The sequence below is a fragment of the Myotis yumanensis genome, unplaced genomic scaffold (genome assembly GCF_028538775.1).
Source record: "Myotis yumanensis isolate MYYU_CA2020_CCGP unplaced genomic scaffold, mMyoYum1.0.hap1 SCAF_2, whole genome shotgun sequence".
NCBI classification, from domain to species: Eukaryota; Metazoa; Chordata; class Mammalia; order Chiroptera; family Vespertilionidae; genus Myotis; species Myotis yumanensis.
The window spans coordinates 119,572,886-119,591,040 of record NW_027223753.1 but is presented as its reverse complement, the minus strand read 5'-3'; the positions used below and the strand labels follow the sequence as shown (position 1 = coordinate 119,591,040).

General features: G+C 35.4%; 1 protein-coding gene across 9 annotated transcripts in view; it reads right to left on the bottom strand.

Moving 5' to 3' along the window:
• The window catches only part of ROBO2 (roundabout guidance receptor 2), a 691,429-nt gene that overhangs the window by 42,889 nt on the left and 630,385 nt on the right, over positions 1-18,155 (bottom strand). For 5 of the 9 annotated variants that reach the window (XM_070406004.1, XM_070406006.1, XM_070406010.1 and 2 more), the window contains 3 exons: positions 11,546-11,827; positions 10,999-11,124; positions 5,987-6,143 (listed from right to left, as the gene is read on the bottom strand). In XM_070406004.1, the coding sequence (XP_070262105.1) occupies positions 5,987-6,143; positions 10,999-11,124; positions 11,546-11,827 (565 nt within the window). The remainder of the gene's footprint in view (positions 1-5,986; positions 6,144-10,998; positions 11,125-11,545; positions 11,828-18,155) is intronic. The other 4 variants (XM_070406008.1, XM_070406012.1, XM_070406009.1 and 1 more) reach the window with 1 other exon arrangement.

Sequence of the window (18,155 nt, the reverse complement as noted above, 5' to 3'; positions counted from 1 at the left end):
TTGTTTGCTTACATTAGTTTATTTCTAAGGGTATCCTACATTTGAATAAAGAAAGAACATGTTTGAAGATGTTTATAGAATATTTAATCTTTCAAATGGAGGAAGTCAATTACCTCTTAAAATTTCCCTACTTTATAAGTAGCAAACTATCCTTATTTTCAATAATCTAAAGGGAACATACATGTGGAATAAAAATGCATAGAAAATATAAGAGAAGGGAGAAGGAGTGTCACATGCATTGAGTGTAATTAGTTTTCCTCATTTTTAGTATTCAAATACCATAAGGCATAGGACCTATCTGTATAAATATTATTTTTAACATTATATACATATAATTACACATTATATATATATATAATTTAACATTATATATATATATTTTAACAATATATATATATTACATATAATATATATATTTTAACTATATATATATATATATTACATATAATATATATATTGTTCTTTGACATTGACTCTCCTCTCTCTGCACACACACACACACACACAATGCACAATGTATTACATGACTGAAAAGCCTTTCACTAGCTATTTCATTGAACTAGAATGGGTATTTTTTATCAATTGTTCCAAGTCTTTTCTACAAAGGTAATCTAGAATAGGAGTGAGCAAACAATGTCCACTGCAGAACATAAGCAGAGCTGAGGAAAGTCCATGGATTCATGTCAGTCAATGGTTTGTGCAGGAAGTGGAAAATAGAGATATAAAGAATAAGTGAAAGACTAGGGTAAGAACATAAAAGGCTAGATGAAAGAAATATGGGACATGGTGCATATCTTATGATGGGGATAACTAACCATTGTTCATCATTTCTATGTATTCCTGTATTAATCTATTATAGAACAATGGACACTTAAGTTTCATGCAGTTTCTGAGGAAGGGCAAGAAAGTAACAGATGTCTCTATAAATGTTATGAAAAGTGTAGCTCTGTTTTTAGAGTTTCCTTCACATTTACAGATATATCCTATTTGAGTGCTGAAATTTCAACAGTAACATCAGAAAGACTGTGAAAACGCTTAAACTACCAACCAAATTTCTTTTGGGCAACTTTTCCTGAAGAAGTGTTTGTTCTTTGACATTGGCAGTGAAGTGGGAGGAAACACTACTGCCTTGCTCACAAATAAGAAGGATGACAACAAATCAATGTTGCCTGTGAACTAACTTGTTAAAGGCCAAATACAAATATCATATTACTAATAAAAATACAATAAAGTTCAACACCCATAGAAGCTTGCCAATCTCTAACTGCAGTAATAAAGCTGAGCATGCTTTCTATTGAACTACTACTAAATTCTTCCTAGCATCATATGATTATATTCAAATATATTATATTTTTAGCAAAAAAAAGGATATATTGGAAACATTTTTGTCAAGTTGAGAGAGGCATATTGATGAGAAAGAACATTTACCATTGTTGCTATGGCACTAAATTAACAATTAAATACATTTTCTATTTGGACAATGATTTGATACTTTTGATATTTAGTATAGTGAGGGGATCAGACCAAGAAAGGCTTGGAAAAATTGATAATAACTAAATTCTTAGCAACAATATTAAAAATTGTAATATAAAACAGGAGACTCTCTTTTCAAGATTGTGATTATTCTCAGCTAGGTATATCTCCAAAATCTATCCCTGTCCCTCCATCCCACTGCCATTGCTTAATTTTATTCCCTTATCACTTTCATGATAGTGGCCATTCTGCTGCAATATACAATTTATTAATCCCCAGCCTCATGTCCTCCAATGCATCATCTGTTTCCTAAGTCAGAATCCTTACATGACATGCAAGGTTTCAGAATTGTCCTCAAGACACCTCCTCAGATATCTCCTACACTACACATGTTTCAAATTCAACAAACCTCATAGAGCAGCTAGCAATTGTGGAAGGTTACACACAAGCAATTAGAATGAAATGTGATAAGTACTACAGTAGGAAAGTAAGCTTAAAGAATAATGAAAAATAAAGGAAAGGCAAGTAACTTTAACTATAATAGGGTGAGGTTTCCAAGGGAAGAGTGGAAAGTACCAAAGGAAGACTAATGTGCTATTCTTTTTTCTTATTTCCTCCTTTTTAATTTTATATCTATGTTTACTTTTGGCTAGAAAATTTTCTTTTCATCTACACAGCAAATGGCAACATTAGTAACATCTTGTTGTAGTCATTGGTTAACAAGCTATCTTGGCACACAGGTTACTTTATGTTAGGGACTATTTCTCACCACTTTTGTCTATTTGCTTCTGACTTAGAGTCTGGCATGCAACAATCACCCAATTCTGGGCACTATTATTTGTAAATAAAAAATTCAAGAATCACTTCAAAACTCAATCAGCCCTACCTGGCAAGCTTGACTATCACTTTCTGCATGCAAATTATTATTGCACTAGGGGCCCAGTGCACAAATTTGTGCACCTTGAAAGGAACTGTGGGCCACGACGCTGCAATGGGCACCCGCTGTCAGCGTGGGGCAACTGGGGCTGGTGCCAGCAGTGGGTGCAAGTGGCAGCTGCTGCCCCAATTGCCCCTCAGGGGCAGGGGTAGGTGGAGAAGCCCTCAGGAATAATTGGGGCCAGTGCCAGGTGCTAGCATGGGTGCAAGTGGCGGCTCCAGCGCTGACAGCAAGTGTGAGCAAGGCCAGCGCTGGCAGCCGGTGCAAACTCCAGGTGGGACTGTGGTGTGTAGGAGCAAAGAATTTTCAGTAACCACCAGAGGCTCACCCTGATGACAGCGACCAGCGCCCCACCTTGGTCTGGCATCCCCGCTCACCTGCTCCACCATCCCACCGTGGCTGAAGCTGACCATGTTCTACCCTCTGCCACCTGCTGCTAATGCCTGCCATGTTCCACATGCGCCCTCTGGTGGTCAGCACACATCATAGCGACCAGTTGTTCAATTGTTCTGTCATTTGGTCTATTTGCTTATTAGGGTTTTATATATATAGATACACATCACTCATCTAAGGCTTGTCATACAATATAATGTGCTGGAGTGTGTGTGGTTTCTGGTTTTTATGTCCCCCAAGTCCTGTGAGCTCCCTAGATCAGGGATAAGATCTTCCTTATTAATTTTATAGTTTCTTTCATCACTGTGGCTTTTCTTTCTAACACAGTGCCAAGCAAATTTTATGTACTTGAAAAAAATATGTTGAATAAGTTCTGTATAATGATATGTTTAAAACAACGAAAACAATATATCACCATAAGAAGTATAATTACAGAATCCTTCATTGTTAAAAATAAAAACTATTAAAAACAAAAAAGATTAGTTCTAAGGTTTTGTTTGAATTTCAAGAACACCTTAAATCTGCATAAGTTTTAAATCAAGGCATTTAAACAATTTTATAGATCTCTTCTGCAAAATAGTCAATGTTAACATCATGAATTCCAGAGTATAAATAAACTAGGAAGTGTTCAAACATCTCTCCCTTTCAGTATTATAATTTTCACATTAGAAAAAAAAAGTATAATGAGTAGAACAGGAAATAGACAAAGCCTTCCCAAATACACTCATTTTGATATATTCTTTACATATTGACTTTGAATGCATTCTCATTACAAACAATTGAAATAAGTACTTTCAAGTATTCCTTAAAAAAAAACAAAAAAAAAAACTGAGTCCAAAAGCAAGGAAATTGAGTTTTGCTGTCAGTTTACTGATAGGTTAAAACTTAACTACTATTTTTGTTAAGAGTAATAAGTTTTTTGGGTTTTTTTTTCAGGAAATATGAGGTATTTATGGCAAATAACTCAAAGGTATATTAGAACTAAACTACATGCATGCCACAAATACTTTGAATATATATAATCAAGAAATATATTTATGTACCTATCTAAAGGCAGTGGTTGTTGTGTGGGTGGGAAGAGATCAAACGAATGCATAACCTATGGACACAGACAATAGGGTGGTGAAGGCGTGGGACAGAGGACTGGGGGTAGGCTAGAAGGGGTTAATGGGGAAAGAAGGGGGCCATGTGTAATACTTTCAGCAATAAAAATTAAAAAAGAAAAGAAAAGAAAAAATAAAATAAATGAACTTGCCTGGCCTGGGCTGGGTAGCTAAAAAATAAAATTAATTAATTTAAAAAATATCAAATATTTTTAGCAATCTTCAGAAAAATTTTTTCTAATATAATGCATTCTGGTTAAATATTAAAATAATTTAAAATCCCAAAGTAGCAAAATAAATTTATATTTTATATCATAATATTCTTAAAATAATTTGAATTACAAAATAAAATCTCCATGAATGTGAATTATTTCATTCACCAAATGGATAGTTCTAACTCTATTGCTTGGCAACAAACTAATGTGAAAATTTTATCATTTATTTGTAATGAATTCATTTTTTCTCAATTTGTAATAAGTATTTTTATAGTGTATGCATTTTCAGAGTAGATTTAGTGTGAAAAAATACAAAGATTCCAAATTACCTACAGGCTTCATGTGATCTGAGTTCATGATTCAGAACTTCATGCTTATAAATGTTTAACAGCATTCTTTTCTCAGTTTACATGTTCCATTTCCCCATTTTCTCAGTACAGCCTTTAAAAGGAAGATTTCTAAGCCCCATAGTAATCTTTTCTCATGGAATAATGCATCTCTGCTTTTTCTTTGCCCAGGATCCATGTAACATTAACACATTTATGTTACCAATATGAATTGCATAATATCATATGCAGAGTTTTATTTATTTAAGTCAGAGAAAAGGGGTATGCTCTTAATTTCTTTTTTCAAATGTGAACCCATTTTTTAAAAGTAAAATAATAATGATATGTATATGTATGGAACTATAATTCCATAGAAACAAATGAAGCCCTTTGAATGGAAAGAAAGAAATTGAGAAAAGTACAGAAATATGCATATTACATAACTGGAAGAAAAGGCAAATAGGTCTTTTTTTGGATACAAACATTGTGACAGAAAAAATTAATCTAGAGACTTCAAAGAAAGCAGGTATGTAAAAAAAATATGGAGAAACAATGTATAAGCATGTACATGTGATCTTTATGTGAAACAAGACAGAAAATAGACATTATTAAAATAACTGTAATTAAATATTTACAAATAGTATTTTAACATCTAAAAACTTCTAAATAAAGAAAAACTTAGAAAAAGGAAAACTGCCTTTATTCTGTATTTTTCAGTTCTATTCAAAAGCAATGGTGACCTTAGAAACTGTGAAGATGACAGAGCAGTTACCATGATTAAGAAAGAAAACCAGACTGAGTATGTTTTTTTCTGCCTTGCTATTTGTTTCCAGATTAGTGAATACAGTGTATTGATGTTTCCTGCTTTAAAATCTATTAACGCAAGTAACAGAAGAAAACAATCTAATTCTCGTGAGATGTTTAGGGGAAAATAAGGAAACTGGCCACATTTAAAGGCCCTCAAAGGACATTTTCTAACTTAAAAAGGTTTTGTTACAGAGTGTGTATTGGCTTGAACCTCTTTTCTTGTTCAGGCCCCTAAGATCCCATCGAAGCTGAAGCTGATGATTAAAGTTCTACCACTGGCCAGGTCTCTGCAATTAGCCCATTGTGAGGGAGCGCAACAGTGGGCACCCTGCTATGGCCAGACATTAAGTCATTAGAGAACTGTGAGGAATGACGAAGAAGGTTATTTTAATTCCCTTTTCAGCTCTTCTCAGGAGTGGCTCTTTAGTTCACAGGGCTGTGGGTACTTGCTTTCAAACTAACAAGCAATATTATAAATGGAGGTTGCATTATCATGATTGCAGACAATCTAAGGCACTTGAAGGCCAAGGATTCTAGGTCCTCAGTATGTGCTATGTTGTATTTATCAGCTAAAAATATATAGATGGTGCAAACAATAAAAGAGGGGAGAAGCAGTGAACAGGCTGGGAAGGGGGCAGAGAAAACAATAAGAGCATACACGATAAAGACAAACATGCACAATAGAAAGGGAGTGAAGCCTGGGCATTCTCTTAGTCTATAAAACATTTTTACCCATTTTCTTGCTGTTCCACTGCGTAGTGTTCCAGCTCTGAACCAGGAAGGGGCTGGGCAGGGGGAGGAGGTAGAGGAACATTGGCCCAAGCCGATCCATTGTTTTTTTGCGGTTTAGATGAGTTTTTATTTTTCTTCTTTTTTCCACCTTTCCCACCTAAAAGTAACAATGCACTTATTCAGACATAACAAATATCAGAAGAAACAAAGACATCAGTTGGGCATATGTATTTATGTTTTCAAAACACCAGAATAGGTATGTCTCAGTGTTAAAAGCTATAAACAATGACATTATTTAATCAGAAAACATTTTTATAAATCACTCAAAATGGTATTGTCTCTTTCCCATCGCATTAACTACAGAGTTGAGTAAACAAAAATATGGCTGCTGTAGTAGGAAAAGCACAGTTATTGATTTATGCATGTGTGCTGCCTCCACATTTTCATTGTTAGAGGAAACAATGGGCCATAACAACTTTTTTCAAATGTCAGATTTTAGTGCGTTTATAATGCTCTTTTGCGTAATCTCTCTCAGTGGAAAATGCGTTGCCTACGGATACAGACTAAACTTTTACATTAGAATTTACTCAATTTAATTAATCCAGGAGAATAATAGTTTTAAAATCAATCAACTGTACCAGAGGATAAGTTGTAAATTTTTCACAATAACATGTTTTATAGAAATTTTTAACTAATGAACAACACAATTTTTTTTGCATATAGTGAACATAGTTCCCAGATGAATGGAAATACAGTAATCATTTTCACTACTATTGTAATACAAATGAATTCATGCACAAAACATGAGCAGAAAGTAACATGGCGGCATACAGGCCATATGTGGAATTATAGGAGCTTAATAAAATATAAAAGAAAATTTATCATTTCTATAGTGCCAGACTTTTCACTCTTTCAAAATTAAGTAAATGAAGCTTCTTCCTAAATGAACTATGGGTAGATGCTAGAATGAATACTTCTTGAGCAGAATGACAAAGAATGATTAAGGGGAAGCTAAGAAATTTTTATCACTCCTGCAACGGTCTGTAGTTATGCAGAAGAAAAAAAAGATACTGACTCCTTGGATTTTATCTTTCTGGAACTAAAAGTTGTAAGAATCAAATATTTGCAACATGGTTATCTAGCAAGGGATATTGCTTTCTTCAATTACTAATCTGCATCCACCAAATCAAAAAATTATGTAATTTAATAATTTATTTGAGTGCCAAAAAGTGCTGAAACTACTATGTTTTCTAGGTAGTGTGTATAAAACACACATATGTAAAAAAGCATTCCTGCAAATAAAGTGCTTTCACCTTCCCTTTCACTTTTATCTTTGGCAGAATGAGATATATTTGGAGCAAAGAGAGCAGCGATCTTCAGGTTCAAGGATAAGAGCTTGATCTCTGGGTTTGAAGACTAGTTTCTCAATTACTCAGTAAGTTTCTCAATAAATACCACCTTGATTTCCATACATGTAAAACATATACAGTTGCTACTTTAGGCATTTTGAGGGTTTCAAGAGATAATGCATGTAGAGGACTCAGAATGTAAAGAATGCCCAGTAAATGTCAATCATTCCTACTATTTTCTGATTGCTTTTGCCACACCCAACTCCTCTAAGCCAAAGAGTATCCCCAGAATAGCCTAATTTTCAGATAAGAATAATAAACCTACTTGAATTCACATCTCTGCTATTTTTATTTAAGATCGTGAGCCTTAACCCTCTGTTTCCTGATAACCCACCCAAACAGGGACTGTACATTTTTTCTGTGGTATCAGAACAATATCTCACTTAAAAAAGGAATGGGCTGGGACACAAGGCCCATAGCTTTTCCCCTAGTCGTGCCTCCTTTATTCTTTATATTTATGTGTGTACAATGCTTTTTCACTTTTCATAGCACTTTTAGAAATGCAACATGCTCACCACCAGAACTGAGTGACACAAATAGGCATGTTCTTACAGCTCCATTTCATAAATGAGAAGGTATAGATCAGTGGTTCTCAACCTTGGCTGCACATTAGAATCACCTGGGAATCTGTTTAAAATCCTGATTTCTGGGCCTCATCCTCCGGAAATTCTGTTTCTTTGTTACTAATGTTGTGGCCCCATCCCATAACAAAGAAACAGAATTTCCTGAGGATGAGGCCCAGAAATCGGATTTTAAAAAGATTCCCAGGTGATTCTAATATGCAGCCAACGTTGAGAACCACTGGTATAGTTGCTTTCTGAGTGTTGTATGGCCCATATTCACACAGTAAAAGAAAAATTAAAAAAAATGCAGCAGCTTTTGTGGAACTTAGTATTTCTTAACCCAAATCTGTTGAAGTCCTTATCCAAGGTCAAGAAAGCCATTATCCAAACAACAGACTTAAAAATGAATTGTGGAAACAGATTCATTAAGGGAAGTTGTAAGGACTTTCCACCCAATATCGCATTTCCCTCTTTGGGGAAATTTCTGTACTCTTATTGTGGACAGTCTTCATAGCACTATCAATCAACATGCTTTGTCTTCTTATAGCAATGAGCCAGGACAGGTGTGTTCTTTGTGGTGGGCATATGGCATAAACTAAGGAAATCAAATTCTCTTTCTGAGATCTAAAACGTGAACTAAGTGAGCCATAGTTTGTTGCTGTTAATTGCAAAGAAAGGTCCTCAAGCATTTCAAAGTGAAGAACTGCCTGCGTTACATTTTAGGAAAACATATTTTGCAAATATATTTGACCAATTTCTCTTCAATGCAAAATGTAAATATTTGGATTTACATTTATGTATGCTAAACAAATGCCTTCTATTCAGAGAAAACTACAAATACAGCTAATTTTCAAATTAAACTTATAGTCTATTTTTAAAATACTGCTGTATAAAAAATTTAGTTATTGATGCTGATATTGAACTACATATACACATGTATACAGGGCAAAGCCTCAAAAATGTATACACACTTTAACAACTGATATTTAAATATTAAAAATAAAATGTATTTTAATAAACACTGCCTTTATAATTATTCAAAGTGTGTGTATACATTTTTGGGATACCCTACATATATAAAATTATGATACAGATGCTATTTTGAAAGATCTGAGTTTTCTTTTATATTTTTTTAATAGTTGGATTGTTTATAGAAGTGTTCATAATTTATGTTAGAATAAATTATAAAAGTTCCAAAGAGGATGAGAAATTCACTCAAATAATTCTGAAATGTCCAATTTTCTTTATTACTGCAATTACTTTAAATTGGTTTCATGACTATGCACAAATTTAAAAAATCTTATAATATGATATGATTAGATATCCATAGGGCAGTTTGATCCTAAACTTGAGCCTTAGGAAACATACTCATTATTATAAGAATAAAACAAAGTCTATATTAAACTCAATTGAACTGAACTAAAAGGGAATATTAAATTCACTTCCACCTCCTAAAGAATGCTTTCTATCACTGATTTAAGTGACTTTACATTCAAATGTAGATGAAGTAGTTACTACTATGCATAGACATATGTAAATGTCACTCAGGAAATTAATGTATTCAAAAAGAAATAAGCACTATTGTGAATTATGTTCAGCTTACAATTACTCAAAAGATAACTTCTAAAACTCAGTGGCAATCAACATATACAGAATATTTTTATGAAGAATTCACAGAAGGACTTATGTATTCCATGGGTTACAGCATATAGATAGCTTTTATATCTATATTGCTTGAGACTACATATCTTCAATAAAATAAGCCTAAGATAAATTACTTTTTAATTATTCAGGGCTATTGTGAAACTCATTATAAATAAGTGACAGTATAAATGACACATAAAGATATTCAAAAAAGTCTGCTATTATATTAAGCCAGTTTCACTTCATAACAGATGTTTAAAATTTTCTGGATTCTATAATGTATTTAATTCTACCAAGAGGTAAGAAGAGCAAATGGCCCATTGTAGAGGGGAAAAAAAGAGCATTAACATTTTCAAATTGAAAGGGTTCTCTCTCCTGAGGAAAAGTCATTTAGTAAATGTTACCCTAATGATGTAAAGAATTAACTCTTTATGGTCTTGATGCCTGGTAGTTGTGTAACATACAATACACTATATTTCTTTACTAAAAAGCCTGTAGTTTAAAAAAAACACCTTTGTAAAATATGGGATATCATGAATATGAAAAATTAAGCAAGTAAGGTCATGGAATTAATTAGAAATGTGCAAATAAAGTCATCAGTCATACAACATACATGTTATGGTTGGAAGTTAGAGTGTGCCTACTACAACCTCTGAATTTTAGATGTGAGGATCCTTTGGCCTGGAGGTATCACTGATATTACTTATGACAGGTATATATTCCTGCCCAGTAAAATATATTTTCCCCTATACAATACCTACATTATAGTTGTAGTTTGGCTAATACATCTCAAATATATATTAAAATTTACAGTATAGAAAAAATTATCAATATGAGAGACTATATTTGGGGGGAAATTAAATGTGAAGGGAATGTCCCATATTATCATTCTTATTTAGTATGGTGTTAGCACCTTACTTTAAATAATGTCATTTAATAGACAAAAAATGTATTACATAACATTTTGTAAAGATTGTCCAAAAATATCACTGAAATCCTAATATGAAAATCTCCAAAATTATTTGCATTTCAGTTGAACTCATTTTTTAGTGCCCACACTATGTAGTTGACTTTCCCCTATGATCATTTTACTGTGAAGTTCTCTTGAGGCTTAAGTAGGGTTCTAGGCAGATCAAATACATTCACTCTTTAATGAACAATATTCAGTAAAATGGCACTACTTTTCAGTAAATATATCCTCATACACTTAGTACATAAGGGGTGACAGTGATTTTTACCCCTACAGGCAAGCATGGTTTCATTAGGATAAACTGCTATTGTCATGAAAGATAAATGCCTGATCATGACTGTGATTCAGTTTTCCTCATGGTTGTTAGGAACACAGGTCATATGCTGGTGACAAACAAATATTTCTCCTTACTGCGATGAGACCAACCTGAGAGACTGCCACTCCGCTCTGAGCTGTTGTGAGAGCTGGTGGTGCTGAAATCCTGTGACTGGTTGTGTGGCATTCTATTAGACAATCCCTCAGCCAATCGGTAGTCAGGGATGTAAAGTAAGGCTAAGGGTTAAAGGGCAGAGGTCACAGTGGCATCATGTGATTAGTTCACAGCACAAGCCCATGCAGAACATGCAGTTAGCAACTCAGAAGCAGATGTTGGAGGACAGTGGAGGAATGTTTGGCCTATCCTGCCTAATGGAAGTTGAGATGGATTACTGATCACTATTGATAAAGAGCTAAAAGGATGAAAACGATCGGTATCGGTGTTTGGTAGTAGCAACGGTGGCGGTGGTGACAGTGGTGGTGGGTTGGTAGTAGTGGTGGTGGTAGGAATTGTGCAAGGTACTGAATACATGCTGATATATGCTTTTAGTTTAGTGAACCTGGTAATGAATCACTGAACTGAACAACAAATACTAATTTCTATCTCATGCACAAATGATGTAAAAAAAAAACCTCAAGAAATAAGAACCTGACTCACCATTGTTACCTTTATTCTGATCAGGTAGAGAATAACCAAATCCCATCAGATCTGTTTTTTGCTGAATTGAGCTTTTCCATTGTGGATCAGGCAGATCAACAGCCAATTCATGAATGCTGTTGGAATGCAGGATCTGTGTCGTGGCATATGGGGTAGCCTGTGTTATTTGGCTAGAGCTGTTGTAAGTGGTTTTGGTTGTGAAGTCAATGCTGCTATAAATGGCTCCATCTGAGAGCATCGTTGCTGTTTTATCCCCTTGGCCTGGAACCGGTGGCAGCACATCTGTGGTGAACATAGGAAAATGAAACAATTTAATGATGCACAGGAAGCCCAGAACTATCAGGACTGAAGATGAAAAATATATGTGTCATCCTGCATGTTTGCATTTCAGCTGAAATGGGTTTCATGAGCCAATGAAGGATAGATGATGTACAACCTTCGCCAAGCTGTCAGCCCGGTGACAGGCAGGCCTACCGCTCGTCCTTCATGTCTCGCTGCTTACCACACATCTTTCCCCATTTTCTTCAACTATGAATGAGAATTTTGGGATATTCCACTACTAAAAAATGCTTTCAATTGTTCACTCTGTTTTAGAACCAATAAAAGTATTACCTCTTTTCAGAAGCAATGATAAGTGTGAATATACAAACAATGGATGAAAATATATTTTTCCAAAGGACATAAAGTACAACTGCTGAATAGATGCAAAAAATTCCAAAATTATAAGATGGAACTATGAGGTACATTTTTCTGAAGTTTCAATTTGCTGTTTATCTGATTTGATTTCACAGCTTCAGAAATGGAGTGTAAGTTATGGTAGCAATTTCTTTTTCTTGGATAACAAAAGAAAATTTTCATGAATATGTCATTTTCACAATGCAGCAGGATTTAACTCCATAAAAAGTAATCTGAGTGGTCAGAGTTTAATTTATGCTACCACCTCTTAGCAGTGGAGAATTAGAGTTTCAAGTTGTAATACAACAAGAGTAAAATTAAACTTTAGGAACTACACTGAATATCGAACAGTCCACTTATTATTTATTATTTTGGTGTGCTAAATTAGCTTTATGTCATGCTTTATAATTCAGAACTACCATCTCTCTCCTGAAATCTAAAAAAATAAAAATAAATAAATCACTAAATAACACCATTTTTAATCATGGAGAATTAAAAGTGAATCTAATTATATGTTTTTTAATAATCTATATTCTAAAAGCCACACTTCATAGAACTTGAGGTCATCAACCAACTTTAGTTTTTCATTATAGGAAATTTTCAACTAGTTATAGTACTGTAAGATTAAATAATAAACCAAATCATGTTAGTGCCAAAAACCAATTTATCATCACAAGGAGGAAGTTTACGTAGGAACTTAGTCAAAATATCCTCAAAGTTTTCAATGGTAGCTAACAGTATTTGAAATATAAAAATATTTATTTTGTTTTCATATTTTAAAAAAACTAAAATTTGTCTTCTTTACAACAGTAACAAGACATTTATAATGTATTAGAGGCCTGGTGCACAGATTCGTGCACTGGTGGGGGGCGTGGCCTGTGGGAATCAGCCCGCTGTGGGAGCAGCTGCTCATCCCATCAGCCGAGCGGTGCTCCCACTGTGGGAGTGCACTGGCCACTAGGGGGCAGTTCCTGTGTTGAGTATCTGCCCCCTGATGGTCAGTGCATGTCATAGAGACTGGTTGGCATGTCGTTCTGGTTATTCTGCCGTTCGGTCGCTGGGCTTTTATATAGAGAGATTTTGTATACTGTATAATTTAGGTATTTCTGAAGACTTTGAAGCCTGAAATTCCAGCCTGTTTTACATTTAAGTGGATATATACTTTATTGAAGTAAATATTTTAAATGAATATCAGATTGTTAAACATATTCAAATTTAAACATTTCATCAAAGTGTATAAGCAAATAAAATCATTTTGTAATTTCAGAATTTCACAACTACTTTCTTGCTGTTCTTGCTCTTAGTTATAAACTGAGTTAAAATTTGATGATGAAGCAGCATATTTCATTCTCAAGTTCCACTACCATTTTTATTATCAAAACTTTTAATATTTAATAATATATAAAAAATGATTGTGGAAATAAATCCTTCACTCTGGGGAAGTTATCAGTTTCTGCCACTTCCACAAAGTCTTTTACTGAAAAATATTAACTAGTATGGGACCCGACTTCCCAATACCTTGAACTTGAGTTTCTCCAAAGTTTTAAGATTTAAATTGTGAGTCACTCCAAAAACAAGCTTTGGAAGTGGTTGTGTGTTCAATGTTATTCTGCAAAAGCTAAGGCTGTGGCTCTAAAACAAAATATCTCTCTCTGCTGGATGAAATTAGTCAGCCTTCAAGTTCAAGTGCTTCTATATTGATTTTTGGGGGGCTGCATATTACCTTCAAATGTTATTTGATCATTCTTACATTTTCAAAAAATAACTTGAATTCTATCCTACCATTGAAAAATTGGAAGCATATGCATAATACAAGGTGTGGGGGAAATCCTCTAACATCAGATGCTTTGGAACCTGGCCAGCCTTCCCCACAAAAGCTTGCACCAGAATAGGTGCTGCCATCTTTAGACAGGCTTCCTATTTTCCATTTTGACAAGTCACATCTACCATCCTTAGCACTTCAGGTTGGCTGACTGGCACTTGTTAACATTTGAGTTTGAAACCTATGAATGACAGAAAACCTTTCATCCAGTTGGAATCATTCATGAATCATTCTATAGTTTTCTAATATCTTGGATAAAAATGAATTTATATATTTTTTGTCCTGGCATAATTAATTGTATAAATGCCTGTATCCATTACTGTATCATAGTTACTTGAGGACAGAAATATAAAAGATTTATATCTGTATTCCCATATTTTCCTCATATAGTATTTTACAGAGTATAAGCACTCACTTAATGGTTAAATATATTTTTAATAATTTGTATTGCCAAAATGAAGACTTATGCAACAATGAGAAACTTTATCATTCCAAATGTATTGGTGTTCCATTTTTAAAGGGAAATGTCAGTGTACATGATAATTCTTCTCAGTGAATATGGCTGTACTACAATCCTAACTGTGAGCCCTGTCTTTAGGACCTAGGCTCTTGAATCTGGCAGACTTGCATTCTAAACCCAGATCCCAAATTAATCATTTTGAAAACCTTAGTTTTTTTTTTTTACCTTTAAAAATGAAATATGTTTATCTATCTCAAATATTTATTGTGTGAAGAAAATGAAAAAAAAATAGTACAAAACTTCCCAACACTATTTCTGGTACATAGTAAATGCCTAAAATGTCTACTACTGAAAATAGATTCCGTAGACCCTGCAAAAACATTGGCTTGGCCTTGATGTCCATCTGTAATATATGTCATGTCATGGAAATGAGGTAGAAATATAAGCAAAACCTTGAAAACCCACAAATGAAACCTTTGGCTAAATTAGATGGAGAAAATTTAAATGTTAGTGTAGCCTGCTAGAAATTGAAAAATAATTATTTTCCTCCATCATTAGGTATTTATTCCTTTATATAAAAATTGAATGGTGTGTTATTCCAATACAAACACAAAAAGTAAAAGAGGAAACTATTCCTTGGCTGATTAAAAATCCTATCAAAATACCAATGGCATATTTCACAGATCAAGAAAAATACTCCAAAAATTTATATGGAACCAAAAAAATACCTCGAATAGCCACAGCAAACTTTAGAAAGAATAACTTTGGAGGAATCAAGCTATACTACAAAGCCACTATGATCAAAACAGCCTGGTACTGGCACAAGAACAGGCATATTGATCAATAGAACAGAACAAAAAACCCAGAAATCAACCCAAGCCATTATGCTCAAATAATTGACAAAGGAGGCAAGAGCATACAATGGAGTCAAAACAGTATCCTATCTAATAATAGACAAATAGGGTAATTAACCATACCTCCACTATGCTTCCCATTGGCTAATCAGGGCGATATGCAAATTAACTGCCAACCAAGATGGCAGCCGGCAGCCACGCAGCTGAAACAAACATGAGGCTTGCTTGCTCCAGTGATGGAGGAAGCTAAGGTTCCCGGCCTGCCGCGGACCCACGCTGGCCAGGCACCCCAGTGTGGACCCCCACCCTGAAGGGGGTGTGACCAGCTGCAAAAAGCCATCAGCCCCTCATCCAGGCTGGCCAGGCACCCCAGTGGGGACCCCCACCATGATCCAGGACACCCTTCAGGGCAAACTAGCCGGCCCCAACCCATGCACCAGGCCTCTATCCTATATAGTAAAAGGGTAATATGAAAACTGACCCTAACAGCAGAATGACTGGGAATGACTGGTCACTATGTCACACACTGACCACCAGGGGGCAGACGCTCAATGCAGGAGCTGCCCTCTTGTGGTCAGTGTGCTCTCACAGGGGGGAGCTCTGCTCAGCCACAAGTCGGGCTGATGGTTGCCAGTACAGCGGTGGTGGTGGGAGCCTCTTCTGCCTCCTCATCAGCGCTAAGGATGTCCAACTGCAGCTTAGGTCTGCTCCCCGCTGGCAAGTGGACATCCCCAGAAGGCTGCCAGGCTGCCAGAGGGATGTCTGATTGCCAGCTTAGGCCCAATCTCCCAGGGAGCAGGCCTCAGCCAGCAAGTGGTCATCCCCCGGGGGTCCCAGACTTCGAGAGGGCACAGGCCGGGCTGAGGGACCCCCCACCCCCGAGTGCACAAATTTTTGTGCACTGGGCCTCTAGTCTTCAATAAATGGTGTTGGGAAAATTGGACAGGTACATTCAAAGAATAAAACTAGACCAATTTACACTGTACACAAGAATAAACTCAAAATAGATAAAAGACTTAAATATAAGTCACGAAACCATAAAACTCCCAGATGAAAACATAGGCAGCAAAATATCAGACATCTCACTTAGCAGAATAATCACTGATACATTGCCTAGGGAAGTGGTTCTCAACCTTCCTAATGCCACGACCCTTTAATACAGTTCCTCATGTTGTGGTGACCCCCAATTTCATTGTTACAAATTGAAAATAATTAAAGCATAGTGATTAATCACAAAAACAATATGTAATTATATATGTGTTTTCCGATGGTCTTAGGTGACCCCTGTGAAAGGGTGGTTCGATCCCCAAAGGAGTCGCGACCCACAGGTTGAGAACCGCTGGCCTAGGGCAAGGGAAACAAAAGTAAAACTAAACAAATGGGACTACATCAAAAGAAAAAGCTTTAGCACAGCAAATTAAAATTACAATGAGTTACCACCTCACACCTGCTAGAATGGCTAGCATCAATAAACCAATAAACAACAAGTGCTGGCTAGGATTTGGAGAAAAAGGTATGCCAGTACATTGCTGGTAGGAATGCAAACTGATATAACCATATTGGAAAACAGTGTGGAGTTTCCTCAGAAAACTAAAAATGGAACTTTCATTTGACTCAGTGATCCCACTTCTAGGAATATATCCTAAGAAACCAGAAACACCAATCAGAAAGTATATATGTACCTCTATGTTCATAGTAGCATTATTTACAATAGCTAAGATCATGAAATATCTCAAGTGCCCATCAATAGATGGATGGATTAAAAAATGTGGTACATTTGCAAAATGGAATACTATGCAGCTGTAAAAAGGATCTCTTACCCTTTGAAACAGCATGAAGGGAACTGGAGAGTACTATGATAAGTGAACTAAGCCAGTCAGAGAAAGACAAGTACCATATGGTCTCATTTATATGTGGAATCTAATGATCAAAATAAACTGATGAACAAAATAGATCCATAGACATAGAAGCATGGAACAGATGGATGTATTTCACAGGGAAGTGGTGGGTGGGAAGCAATTAACCAATGAACTTATATATGCATAGCCCATGGACAGACAATAGTGTGGGGAAGGCTTGGAGAGGGGGTGGAAGTGGGTGGAAGAGGTCAAGAGGTGAAAAATTTAGACATGTTTAATACTTTCAACAATAAAGGTAAATTTTAAAAAGAGCTTTGGGAACAAAATTTCTTTTGACACAGGCAGTCTGGGCAGGTCAAGGGGGCATGTTCTGCCTACCTGGTGAGGAGATACTCAAGTACAGAACATACCCACGGTGGAGTGATAGCCTACAGTGCAGGCTCAGAGTTTGGTCAAGCAGAGAAGGCAGCCACTTTCAGAGGCATTGGCCATATAGGAATCCTAAACAGGGTGTACTAAATTATAGAAAGTAAACTAGAAGTGGAATGGTCTGAAAACTTACTTTCTATTCTCTTATTTACTCTAATGATGGATATTGACCACTGATTGTATGGTAAGGTTTGTGCTAAACCAGTGTGTGTGTGTGTGTGTGTGTGTGTGTGTGTGTGTGTGTGTGTATCATCCATTTAATTCTCATTACACACCTAAGAGCTAAGAATGATTATTTTCTGTATTTTATTTGGAGAATAGGAGGGAGTTCGCCTTCTTATAGTTGGTATTAACAGAATGCATACGTATACAATACTTAATAACTATTATTTGAAATACTGTTTTGATGATATTCAAACTGGCATTGGTATTCCATTGTTATTTTTTTAAATAATTTTATTTATTTTATTGATTTCAGAGAGGAAGGGGGAGGGAGGGATAGAAACATCAA